Source organism: Scomber japonicus, chromosome 3 (genome assembly GCF_027409825.1).
Source record: "Scomber japonicus isolate fScoJap1 chromosome 3, fScoJap1.pri, whole genome shotgun sequence".
Lineage (NCBI taxonomy): Eukaryota > Metazoa > Chordata > Actinopteri > Scombriformes > Scombridae > Scomber > Scomber japonicus.
Window position 1 is genome coordinate 16,299,629 of NC_070580.1, and position 14,099 is coordinate 16,313,727.

Below are 14,099 nucleotides of genomic sequence, written 5' to 3' on the forward strand. Positions count from 1 at the left end.
TTTGAAACATGTTTACCAAGTTCTACTTGCACCTGAGAAGTGCATGTATCTTTTGGTAATTTTCTTTTCAGGAACAAGTATTGAAAAACTAAAAATGAGTGGTTATTCAAATCAATCAGTTAATCAAAAGTGGTGAACAGAACTTTAAAAAAGGTTTGATTTTGCAAATCTTTTTTTTTTTTCAACTGCAAAACTGGAACCATTTCACAATCACATGTTGATGTACACTGAGGCCTGGATTATAACCATCACGTCCACAGGCCAGCAATGAAAAACAGGGATGGTATTTTGCTGTATGTTAAACCTAATCACCTAAATAAACCACTGACTAACACGTATTCATAATTGCAATTACAAATAGAAGTACAACAAGATCTACTACAAATAAAAAATGTCATTATATACAGATTGTTAGGTAAATCTGAAACAAAGAGTCTGGGAGATGAAGCTGATATGCTGTTGCAGTTCCAAAGGATGACAGTTAATTGATACATGGACCCTGAGCATATGGGAAAGTTTAAGTTTATTTGGTCAGCACATTTCTACAAGGTAATTCAAAGTGCTTTACATACAACACAAAACTCACCAAGATAAAAGTTAATAGCAACACGAGGCAATATAAAAATACAACTAAATTGTGAGTGAGATTTTCTGATTTTTCCATGAACACGAACCAATCTGATATTTACCCATAATTATGATGATATTGGCCATATCAGATATTTCTTTTTAGTTAAGTTTCATATTCTTAAATGTGCAAACAGAAAAGCTTCCCAGTTTTTCATAAATATTGTGAGCAGTACTAACAGACCATTTCATCTTGTAATAAGGCTGTAAAAACTCTTAATGAGTCTATTTTTAATGTCTTTATTTAACTAGTCTGTTGTTTTATGTATTTCTGTATTTACTTGTATTCTTTATTATTATAATTTGTCTTATATTTCTTTTATGTCTATTCTTTGTGCTGTTTGTTAACCCTCTGGTATTTTGTTCCTCCTTCTTTATTGTGATCAATAAAGTTAAATTAAAAAAAAGCTAAGAGGCTAACTAGCAGCTACACAGTGACATGTAGTTACTTTACAGTCAGTCTGAATGAAGGAGCTAACAGACTGAAATGGAGTTAAGAAAAATTAAGGACCAGGTAACTGCAGAGCACAGATAACACATCGTTTCTTCTCTTTCCTTTCTTTTCTTTTAGCCTCTCTTCTGTAACTTAGAGTCAAACTAACATAGCTTCTGACTGCTGCAAACAGCTGGCTAGCCGTGCTAGCGACGTGTCCATAAAGTTTGCTAACGTTACTCAGCTAAAGAAAGAAGATCTGTGTCATGAAAATAGACCCAGTTTGATTTTACTGAATAACTTTGCACGATCGTTTGTTCAAGGATTTGATGTTTCGATTGGTAATGCACATCAAAACATTTAATGAGGCTAATTAGAGTCTAATTTTTTGCATAAAACCTTGCAAACAATCACTGTCTGTAATGAATCCAGATTTAACTAACTTACTGCGGGGCTACTTTTGATTTTCTATACAAGACAAACTTTGGTGGCTTAGTGCTGAAGTTACCGACAAGAAATAAGATTCACAAAAAGTTTGAGTGTGATTTTTTTTTCCCACTGTCAAATCTCAGCAGTAAAATATGCTCTGAGTTGAAGTCTTAATGTCTTTAACCACATTAAAGCAGACTGCTTCATCTCACTAAAACATATAGAGATGTTTTTTATACTTTACTTTTAATTCAGCAATATTTGCATTTTGATTTGTGTCATTACAAACACTGTCTTTTATGGTTTGATTTCTTTCCTCCATTTCTTTTTGGGTGTCAGATATATTTTATTATTGTTTTCCTAAATATATCAAACCATAAAGCTAAAACAAAGATTAAATAGGAAGTGGCTGATATTTCTTAATATCAGACATTGAATGCCCATCTCTGTTTTGATAAAAGTTGTGACTGCATGACCAATAGGGACAACAATTAAAGTAATTCAGTGACTTAATCAGTGTAACTCTGATAAAATCTTATATATTTCATAAAAATATCAGACTGCTTTTAATAAAGCAAAACAAATTACTCTGCTTAAGTCAACGTATTCATTGGAATTATTACTTAAAATGCTCAGAGGTTATATCTAACCTTTTGCTCAAACATTCATAACAAGCTAAATATACTAATCCATACCTAGTTTTTAAAGTAAAAATGCAGGTTTAATACAGCGAGTATTCAGCTGAGATCAGTATCAGTAACATCATGATGACATATGATCCCCAGTACTGCTTCTGTGGGTTTTTTAAAAACTTTCTACAGAAATAAAATGAAGTTCAGCTTTTGGATTTTATTCAACAATTCAATGTGGTGCACTTGCTCACCTCACAACTCACGGGATTCCTTGAATGAATTGAACTCAATTTTATTTTTATTTTTAATATTTCAACTTTTGATCTTTATTGTGTGTTCCATGTCAATTCTCTCTTTCAGAGTCCGTTGGTCCAGGCTATATTCAGCCGCAATGCTGAGGAAGTGTCATTTTTGTTGAGCCATAATGAAGATGTCAATTCATTGGTAATATTATCCCACAAACTCTGCAATCATGTGTTGTTTGTTTTAGCAAGGTGTGGTATCAAATATGCATGCATTATGTTTTAGCTGAAATGTTCATTTTAATGTTTCTCTAAGGACCAAGAGCAAAGCACACCACTTCATACTGCTGCTTATTTGGGCGATGTCCACATTATGGACATACTTATCACTTCAGGTAGAAACATTACTTATCATACTATGAAATATATCCCACTATGTACTACCTATTTCTGCTGTATACCCTTGTATATTTCTTGCAACTAATCCAGTAATTTCCAGTAATAGAGCAATGAATCATGCATGTACAGAAGAACTAAAACACGCCACAAACAGCAAAGCATAACTGCTTTTCTTTCTGTTACAGGTGCTAATATCAACACTAAGGACCAGGGTTTGCTGACTCCTCTGCATCGAGCTGTTGCCTCAAGAAATGAAGTATGTTCCTGTTCTCAAAAGATGGAGGAAAAACATTTAAAAATCATGTAATTTCTTAGGAAATAATAATCAACAGATCATCATTTTTGACATTGGTATTTTTTGAATTGTGTGTTTTTCTCTCAGAGGGCTGTGGAGCTGCTGCTGAAACACAAAGCAGAGGTCGACACACGAGACAGCTTCTGGCACACACCGTTACACATGGCAGCAGCAAACTGGGCTACAGGCAGCGCTGAAGCTCTGATACCACATTTGTGCAGCCTGGATGTTTCTGACAGATCAGGAAGGACACCTCTGCACCATGCAGCGCACAGCGGCCATGAAGAGGTACACTGATAATAAGATAGTATTGTTTTGTGAGATCAGGTAAAAATATGTCACTTAAATGATCAGTGTACCATTTTTATGCAATAGTTTACTCCGGATCAAGTCATAATGAAGCCATAGACACACAGTGTGTGACCCTGTAGTTATGTCTCTTTCTGCAGATGGTGAACTTGCTTCTCAACAAAGGTGCCAACGTGAGTGCCAAAGATAAAAAGGAAAGGCAGCCGATACACTGGGCTGCACACTTAGGTAAGTAATATCACTACTATTTACCTAAAATAAAAATAAAAACTCCACGCCACATCAATTTGAGGAAGAGCAGATATTTGGCACAAAACACATTAGTATACAACAGAAATTCAGGATGAAAATGTGCAATCTCAACAAACAAAACACTGATATCTTTGACAAGCTGTACTTGGTTAGAAAAATTGCCAAAAATTGTTGCCTCTAAATTTACTCTCTATACTTTGTGTAATATGGTGACGTGTGATAGAATTTGGGGCAATTATAACTTTTGTTAAGAGCTAAAGATAATACTGTAAGTATTGAACATCATTTTAACAACAGTATATGCTGAAATTGTGTTTAATTTTGTATAAGAGAGTTAAGTATCAGGCGGTGCTGACTGGATGCACGGAGCTATGACACTGTTGCATGATTATCTTTTCCATTACTAGCCTGTTTGCTGAATCTGCTTCAGTTCGCAAACAGGCTAGCACACGAGAGTGGTGTGTTGTATAGTGTGTGCATGGCAGATGCTCCTAGTAAATGTTAAGCTCTTTTTCAGGACATGTGGAGGTTGTGAAGCTGCTGGTGTCTCACAGTGCAGATGTGACTTGCAAGGACAAACGTGGTTACACTCCGCTCCATGCTGCAGCTGCCAGTGGACAGTTAGACGTGGTCAAATATTTGTTGAGGCTGGGGGTGGAGGTAAATTGGTCCCATTTCTCTTATAAAACTCAAATCCTTAGACAGAGATAATGAATTATTTGTCCATGGCAGTCCACAGTGTAAACGGTCATTATGTGATTTTCTTGGTTTCATGGATTGTGTCACTAATCTTGCTGATGCAGCATCAGTGATGGTTCCTCTGCTCTTTGCTGATGATACTGTGGTCATTTTGGGCACATGATACTTATCTACATTAACAGCTGAAAATAATGTGGTTTCACACCAGATCCCTTTTTATGTTTTCTTTAAGATAACCAGATCCAGGCATCATCAGCAAAATACATTTTAACATTGTTGTATGATAAATCCGCCCGTGTTTCACATTCAGCAGTATTTCTTGGTCTGCAAAACTGACTCTCCTGTCTCCTCTCCAAACCAACATAACATTTTATACTTCTCTTTTACTGTCTCTCAGGCTGATGAGCCCAACACCTTTGGGAACACGGCCCTCCACATGGCGTGCCACATGGGACAGGACACTGTGGCCAATGAGCTGGTGAACTATGGTGCTAACATCAACCAGCCAAATAACCACAGCAACACACCGCTGCACCTGGCCGCCGCCTCCTCCAGCGGGGTGCTGTGTCTCGAGCTGCTCATTAACAATGGTGCTGATGTCAACATGCAGGTAAAGGTGTATTTGAAAAAGAGGAAGCAAAAAAGAAGAAATTAAACAGTTTGGTTTTGATGTGGTAGATCATATGCAGGTTTTGCATATGCAGGCCTTCTTCTAACACCATGTGTTTTTATTTCTTCTCTTCAACAGAATAAAGAAGGGAAGATACCTTTGCATATGGCTGCTATGCACGGGCGCTTCACAGGCTCCCAGATTCTTATCCAAAATGGTATCAGCAACGTTTAATTAAAAGCCCTTAAAATGATTCACAGTATCCGCTAACATTCGCTCTGATCAATATATGACAGAATTTTCCCATCTGAAACATACTTCATTATATTAAACAACATCTTTCTTTCTCCCTCTGTTCACAGGTGCGGAGATTGACTGTGTTGATATATATGGAAATTCTCCTCTTCATGTTGCTGCCAGATATGGTCAGGAGCTGCTGATCAGCACTCTGCTGACAAATGGTGCTGACAAAGCCAGGTAAGTCTCCTTCTGTCAGCTGTACAGTGGTGAAAAGCCATAACTGGTTTAGTAATTCCTGCTACCTCAGAATACTAAAGTAAAAAACAAAAAATTGGTCTCATCAGACAAGGGATTCATGGGATGCTTCCACTACATATGGCGGCGCTGAACGGCTTTCCAGACTGTTGTCGCAAGTTGCTATGTAACGGTGAGAGTCTGTTTGCTGCACTCCTCAGTTTTTCTCCCAGTGTCTACTTATCCAGGTACTGTCACAACTAAAAAAGTGACCCATTTCTTCAAAGTGTTATTGTTGTTTCAGGCCAGTTTTACAGCATGCTTCCGTCTCCAACAAGTGGCCAGACGCCTTCATTTGGGTTTGATATAAACACTCCAGATGACGACGGGAGGACCTGCCTCCATGCAGCGGCCTCTGGAGGGTAAGCCAACATACTGCACATGCACAGTTTGTTTTTAGACTATGTAAATGTGAAGTCTTCACACATTCATGTACATAATCATAATTAAAATGAAAGACCTGTTGTCCAGATGTTAACTCTGCTGAACCTCAGAAATACACATAGTGTAAAACTGACTGCCTGTTATTCTGCAGTCCAGTCAAGCAGGCAGCTCAACACATGCTTTCCAGTGTATGAAGATACTAAATAGATTTCTGTTTGTTGTGAAATGTATTTTTCATCTATTTATTATGCATTTGAAAAAGTAATTCAACTAAAAACAGTGAGCCTAAATCATAAATGTATACTTCATTTAACAAATTTCTTTGTGTGTGTGGCAGAAATCTTGACTGTCTCAACTTGCTGTTAAATAGCGGAGTTGAACTGGATGTAAAGGATAATTTGGGAAGGTAAGTAGTGCTAAAAAAAAAGTGAAACTGAATTAAAAATTACATTTAGATGCCAATGTTGCTTATTATCATATCCCTGTCCCCTGTCGTACCCTGCAGATCTCCTTTGCACTACACTGCAGCCAACGGGAACAGTCAGTGCACAATAACCTTGGTGAGAGCCGGTTCTGAGGTCAACGAGCTAGATCTGACTGGCTGCAGCCCTCTGCACTACGCCGCTGCTTCACACACTTTCTGCGGGTGAGAGAGAACATATATTTTTATATTTTACTCATTTCACTCCAAGACAACAAGGACAGTATTCTGTGGTTGCACAAACACTTCTCCATTGTTGGTCCTGACTTAATTTAAGCCAAGTTTAAAAATGTTTGTCTCTCTTTCCACAGAGGGGAAACAAGATCTGAGCCTGAATACAGAGTTGAAAAGGAGCATGAAGCTTCTCTGTGAGTCACACATCACTCTTAAACCTCAGAGAAACATTTATCTTGATACATTATGAGAAAAAGATCCCAGGATGCACTTGAAAGTAAAACCAGGGTCCACAATAATCGTACCATTTAATAAAGAGATCATAATGTAAGATGTATCTTTAATTTACAGAAATAATCACAATTTTGAGAGCATTATCTTGTATATCTGTTAACATCTCATCTTCAATGATGCCAGAAATATGTATTGAATCTGGGGAACAGCCACAGCCTTGTTGTTTTTGCATAATATTTTAAATTTATTTGATAAGCACATGAAGAATCATCACAGCCACTACAAAACAGACTAACTTTTATTAATGAAAAATATCTACTTATTTTAATGTGGAGAACATATAGTCCAAATAATTACAGCTATCAAAGAAAGAAAGAAGGCAAGATCGGATAAAATGCTGAGATTTTCCAGTATTTTTAGACATACAGGACACATGACATATAAAGACAGATACTAGAACAGTCCACTTAGGGCCACAAGGTAACAAAAAAGGTCTGTTTCATTTCATTGGACCTTTAATCAGACACATTGGTTATAACTGAGATGTGTAAGTATTTGTTTGAACACTTTATAAAATGTTCTTGATTTATTTCTTGTTACTGTAAAATGAATTCCTCATGTTCCTTGGACTCTGTGTGTTTAGGTGTTTAGACTACTTGCTGGACAACGGGGCGAATCCAACTTTAAAGAACAGTAAAGGTTACAGTGCCGTCCACTATGCAGCAGCTTATGGGAACAAACAGCATCTGGAACTGGTGAGTGGCATCTTTCTATTTCCTGGGTTTGATTTTGCCTTTTTTTGTGTTCTGATTCATCTGTTGCAGGCTAGATTTAAGTTTTCTTCATTTTTCTTCTCTCACTCTTTCAGCTCCTGGAAATTTCTTTCAACTGTCTGGAAGAAGTTGAAAGTAATATTCCAGTCAGTCCTTTGCACTTAGCTGTGAGTATTAAATATTCACCATGAATGATGAATACACCTGGCAAAACAAGTTTGAAATGAGGACTATATTAACATGCATGCTTGTGTTACAGGCGTATTACGGTCACTGCGAGGCCCTGAGCTTGCTGTGTGAGACATTAGTGAGTCTGGATGTGCGAGACATTGAAGGCCAAACTGCTCTCCACCTCGCCTCTCAGAGAGGTTTTGCCCCGTGTGTGGAAGTGCTGCTGAAACATCAAGCTTCCTACACACTGAAGGAGCACAAACACAAGAGGACAGCTCTCCATGCTGCAGGTGTGTGTCCATCCCAGGACAAAAATCTGTAAATATACTCATCATTTTTGGTTTTGTTGACATCTTTTTTTTTTTCCTGATGTGCAGCTGCTGAAGGCCAAATGGACTGTCTGCTTTTACTGGTCAACAGAGAACAAAGTGCCGATGTCATCGACAGTCCAGATACACAGGGACAGTGAGTCACTTTATATTTTATGCTTGGATTTGTAATGATTGATCCATTAGGACACCAGACATGCTTTTAAATTAATTGCTGCTTTTTGATTTTCTTAGATTTTTGGATAGCAAGTAACAGCAAGATAGCAGTATGTGTATTCTGATTTAAAACATCTGTAGATGATCAACACCAAGAAGAGAACAATTAGGAAGGCTGATTTAAAAATAAAAAAAGTCAAATTATATATTAAATGTGATCAGGCTGATCTATACTTCTTTTTGCAAGGATAACTTTACGGCATCAAATTCACATTTTTTTTTAATGCAGGACGGCTCTCATGCTGGCAGCTCTGGGACTTCACACTGACTGTGTCCACATCCTGCTGGAGAAAGGAGCAAAGGCGGATGCTGGAGACAAAAAGGGCTTCACTGCATTACACCGAGCTGTATGTGTACTTGCTTTGCTTGTCTTTGTGTGTCTGCATATCCCGTCACTATTTAATTGCACTTATTGCAGCAAATATTTTATAAATGGAGAATATGATCCTTTTCCCCCCTTGATGTTCCAGGTGTGTTTGTCCTCTTATATCTTATCTTCTGTCCTTGCCCTGCAGGCCATGTTGGGCAGTGACGACTGTGTCTCTGCTCTGTTAGAACATGGGGCCTCAGCTCTGTGTCGAGACTCTCAGGGAAGAACCCCGCTTCACCTCGCAGCCTCCCGCGGCCATATGGAGCTACTCCACAGTTTGCTGAAGGCCGCCTTGGAAGCTGACCCTCTGGACTCCATGCTGGACTACAGAGGCTACACGCCTGTCCACTGGGCTGCCTACCATGGTGAGACACCAGAAAAAGCATTTGTTCATTCTAGAAGTCTAATGTACTTCATATCATGTATGTAGGTTTGTACATTAATCATTTGTCCGTTTGTTTCCTGCCTTCTTTAGGACATGAAGGATGTTTACGCATTTTACTTGAAAACAAACTTTATAGCAACCAAGAAGGAAACTCTTTCACACCATTGCACTGTGCTTTGTGAGTTCTGTAGTTAAATACTAATCACACATATATTTATTGAATATCAATAATGATTAGTTGAGTGTGGTTCAACTCAAAAACTCTGTTCTTCCTTTGTAGAATAAATGGACAGGATGTTGCTGCTGGACTTATAGTGAAGACTGTTGGCCCTCAATTTGTTAAAATTAGCGATGCCAAAGGAAGGTGAGTTCTGCTCTGAGTCTGTTTTATGCAACACTACAGGTCATTCACTGATAATATTGCTGACAATGAAGTCACTTATGACAGCTTTACATGTCAAACTTTGAAAAAATATTGTGGAGATTTAAATTATGCATCACCTTTCCAGTTACTAATAACTGAGCAATACAAATCGTACTGTATTCTCATCCTCCGATGCATTGGCTCTCTCACACTCCTCTTGTATTGTTTTGTGTATCTTATGTGAGCGCAGGACTCCGCTGCATGCAGCTGCTTATTCAGGGAACATCGCTGGGCTCCAGCTGGTCCTGGCCCAGGGTGCAGAGGTCAATGCTGTGGACCACTGTGGACGCTCTGCGCTGATGGTTGCTGCTGACTGTGGACACACCACAGCTGTTGGTATGTGATTTCAATTAAGTATATACCTTAAAACACATGAGGTCTGAAGAATACATTTCCCCCCTGCAATTATTGATCTCCTGATCATTTAATCACACATAGAAATTCAAAGGACACAATAATAATTATGACTTACTTTAGCATGTTTTCTGTTGTTATGACTTTCACAATCCTCACTGATGATTACCTTTTAATACACTAGTTGCACTGCACATGAAACCACCAAATGCTTGTGTTTGTTGTGAAAGGTGTCTTTATTTTTTCTGCATTTCAGAGTACTTGCTGCACAAGGCGAAGCAAGACCTGACCCTGGTGGATGTCAATAATAACACAGCCCTTCACTTAGCCTGCAGCAAGGTCACATACATACACATATTTATATGTATACTGTATGCATGCAGTGACACAATGATTTTTGCATGTGTGTAACAACATGTGTCATTAACAAATAAGGTGGCTAAAATGTAATAACATTCCTATAAATCAGGTGAAATTTTATTTAATGTTTGTTTTCTAAATGAACGGTGTAGTTACAGCACTGAAGTATAAGAGTTTGTACAGTGTCACTCAAGTATATTACCAGTTAGTACAATGTGTTTTATCCTGCAGGGTCATGAAATGTGTGCCCTGTTGATCCTGGGAGAGATCAACGATTCATCCCTCATCAATGCAACAAATAGTGCTCTCCAAATGTGAGTTAAAACTGGCTTTATGTGTGGCTACTGCATCTGCAGGCTGTTTATTAAGAATATCAATGGAGATAATAAAATGTACATTACAAGCCATAAAAATCAGAAGTCTGAAAAGTTAAGACTCATTAAACTTTTGCTGAGTGTAACTTGGAAAAAGGACAGGAAAGGTTAAGATTTTTTGTGGATTTTTGTCCTTTTATGATGATATCAATTTTTTCATTGACTGTTTAAGTGTAACAAGAAGTGTGGGGTAGAGACTTGTAAACCTGATTTGACTTAATAATGAATCAGCAGTGTTTTTGGACCCTGATGTTGAGGTTTGTCTGTTTGGTTTGCTCTTTAGGAAGAAAGTGTTTCACATCATGTGATTTAAGTTCCTGTGGCTACAGTTATGAATTTGGTTGCTTTCTTCCTGAGTGCTCTGTAATCACACTAGTTACTTTTTCTCCTGCAGGCCCCTTCACATCGCAGCGAGGAAAGGCCTGGCGACTGTAGTGCAGGTGTTACTCAGCAGAGGAGCAGCAGTCATGGCTGTAGATGAGGAAGGTAAGCAGTGCCGACAAACATATAAGAACCATTTATATCTGAATAATTGATTCAACATTATTGCAGCATTTCTTGTCCGTTGACGTTCTGCAGGCCACACGCCTGCTCTGGCTTGTGCCCCGAACAAGAACGTGGCGGACTGCCTGGCCCTCATCCTCTCCACCATGAAGCCTTTTCCTGTCAGAGAGGCTGGTGCAGCCACCCGCTTCAACCCCATCCTGAAGAACTGCGGCATCGCTGCCACCTGCGGGTCTGGTGGAAACATGTGTCATGCCTAGGATAAGGACCGCTCAAGCATCATCAGCCTTCATGGGTGCCTCACAGAGTGAAATTACATGCCAACCCAGAGTCTCCATGTGTAACCACACACACATACATGTGTCCTTGAACATGCGGTTATCAATGCTTCTTCTCTCATGTGTCATGACGTGTGTCACATGCAGCTGTATGTACAGTCTGCACTCTTTGAAATCTTGTCTTATGCATTTCTGATAGTACCAGAGCTCTTAGATTCTCTTCTCTGAGTTTATTGTAGCACATATATATGTTATTTTATTGAAGTACTAACATTAGATAGAAGTTTAACATGAACACATTACACAAGCCCGTCCTCTTGAACCCCGTCCGCTGCCAGTATTGATTTATTTTTAACTCTGAGCCTGAAATTTCTATATTGGTCCTCGGCTGATACAAGTGCAAGAATAGTTGAATGATTGCGTGGTTAATTTGCGTACATGTGTGTGAGTCTGCAAGTGCATTTTTTGCATACTAGACATTATTTCTTATTCTTGTTTTAAATTATCTAATGGGTGTAGTTAACCCTTTATGCAATTAATAAGACTATATTTTCTTATCCTCTCCAGGGTGTAGCAGACACTACACTGATCTCTTATTATTCTAATATCATGATCTTCATAAATTACATTTCAGCATGTGTATAGTTTTAATGATATAGTTTAGTGTGTATATATATAGTTCTTGAAATGAAGTAATAACCTCAGATCAGTGTGTACTGTGTTGTAGGTGCAATAAAAAGCACATCTTGAGCTGGACTTCACAGAAGAAATACAAAGTATGACAGAAATGTATTACTACAGTTAAATAAGCCAGGAAACAAATGAAAAGTCAAAGAGAACTTATGGAAATATAATATATGTTTTAATATGAACAGTTTTAACGCACAGGGAGAAGAGTCTTTCAGGCTTCGAGCATGAAAGTAACTATGTATGCAACAAAAAAATTAATTTCATTTTCATTTAATCGGTTGATTATTTTTTAAATGAATGGTGAAGTCCATAAAAAGACAATGCACATTTTAAGTTCTCAGAGCCCAATGTGACATCATCAAATCAGTTTTTTTGTCTAAAACCCAAAGATGATCAATTTACACTGATGATAAAAGACCAGAAAAAGCGGCAAATCGTCATATTTAAGAAGCCAAAAACGAGCAAATGTTTGGCATTTTATTATTAATTAATTAATTAATAGATTATCACAATTTTCAGTTATTTTTGACTAATCAGTTTGTTTCAGTGTCATTTCACCTTTCTCATCATGATGTTGTCTGTACAATGAGATGAAATATAACACATTTTTCACTGCCGATGCAACAAGTAATCTCAGTGAAACACTAGGAAGTGAAATCACTGCTCTGAAATGTGATTTTTCAGTTTCATGGCTCAGTGAAAAATCGTGTGTGGCTACATTTCCTTCATCCAAAGTGAGAATAAGCTGCACATTTCAGTTTCAATTTTTTGACATTCTATTAAGTATTTCTGATATTTCTAAGATTGAAATAAAAATGGGCATAATTTAGTTTTTACTTGTTAAATAAATTAGCACAATATACCTGACGTTGTACTAAAATGTCACTGCCTCACCCCACAAAGATTACATTTATACAAACAGAGTTATGCTTTAAACGTTTACCTTTTTATGATTCTAAAGCTGTATATAGACACAGCCTGTGATATTTTCTCCTTTTGCTAATTGTGACCCCCTCCCCTTCCAAAGTAATGCCCACTGTATTATCTTAAAATGGCTTTAAACTATTTGCACTCTAACATGAAAGTTTACATTTTACTGTTGGCTATCCCTCAAAGGTTTATGCAAATAATCTATACAATTTTAAAATTAAAAATTTTACTTTCAGATAAAAGTAATAATCAATTCAGTGTGAGTGACTTCTTCCTTGTTTTATTTGGATTAAATAAATTTAGAACTCTCAGATTTATGTTTTAAACTGCAGTGAAATGTTTTGAATGATATTTGCCTTCAGGAATTGTGACAGCTCTTCGTTTGTCTTCCATACATCATAGTGAGATTTCAGGGCATAACAACTTGATTACTCAATGTATGATTTAGTTGTGGATGGCATTTATATGAGAAGAAATAAAGAGATCACTACAATACAAGAGTTTTATCGCCCTCTTTTTACTTTCCATTTGTCCTTTTTTTTCTCCACTGTAAAAAACAAAGTCAATTACAGTATTTTGTTGAATTTGAACATTTTTACTGACTATTATTCAGCCAACATGTCTGTAAATTCTTTCTTACATTTTTACCCCTTAGAGAATTTGAACAGGGCATATCTGATCATTTATCAATTATGTAGCTGTTTTAACCAAAGTGCATATAAATGGCTTATAAACAACGTAGTGGATACTTTAGGAAAAAGAAGTGCAAGAGTGGTTTATTATAAGCAGATGTTTTGTGGCCAGTGTGTTTATTGGAAAAGACGAAGTGGTACTGAGCCAACCTTAATGATTATAATTAGAAAAAAGGTCCAAAAGCTGAAAACAAATTTGTGTATCAGAACTTACTTTTTTCTTCTTTCCTCTCCCATTAATCATCCCACCATCCCTCAGATTTATATGGTGACCATTTGGAGGGCCCTGTAGGTTGGGAACCACTGGACTAAACTAGCTAACTGTATATAAATTAGCTCCAACTGCAGCAGCTACAACAGTAACCTGCTGCCCTAACACTGATGCTTCAGTATTAATAAGCGAATGATGTCATATATATATAAATATCATTTTAATTTTAATATTTTACATCTCTGTATTGGTACTTTTAATTAAGTAAAGGATCTGAATACTTCTTTTACCACTGCCTGTTTCA

The 14,099-nt window shown here is 37.4% G+C and overlaps 1 protein-coding gene across 1 annotated transcript; it reads left to right on the top strand.

Annotated features, from left to right (window-relative positions):
* The first annotated feature begins 1,055 nt into the window (after window positions 1-1,055).
* LOC128355526 (serine/threonine-protein phosphatase 6 regulatory ankyrin repeat subunit C-like) lies at window positions 1,056-13,384 on the top strand. Its single transcript, XM_053315813.1, has 28 exons — window positions 1,056-1,141; window positions 2,482-2,565; window positions 2,680-2,758; window positions 2,948-3,018; window positions 3,145-3,345; window positions 3,507-3,594; window positions 4,136-4,278; window positions 4,715-4,927; window positions 5,066-5,144; window positions 5,290-5,404; window positions 5,512-5,594; window positions 5,706-5,823; window positions 6,183-6,251; window positions 6,351-6,491; window positions 6,638-6,694; window positions 7,378-7,489; window positions 7,603-7,674; window positions 7,767-7,968; window positions 8,056-8,143; window positions 8,453-8,570; window positions 8,739-8,958; window positions 9,069-9,156; window positions 9,259-9,342; window positions 9,593-9,738; window positions 10,013-10,095; window positions 10,348-10,430; window positions 10,885-10,976; window positions 11,070-13,384. Exons 1-28 carry the CDS (start codon window positions 1,115-1,117, stop codon window positions 11,252-11,254), a joined length of 3,141 nt encoding a protein of 1,046 aa, XP_053171788.1. The 5' UTR covers window positions 1,056-1,114; the 3' UTR covers window positions 11,255-13,384.
* The last annotated feature ends 715 nt before the right edge of the window (window positions 13,385-14,099 follow it).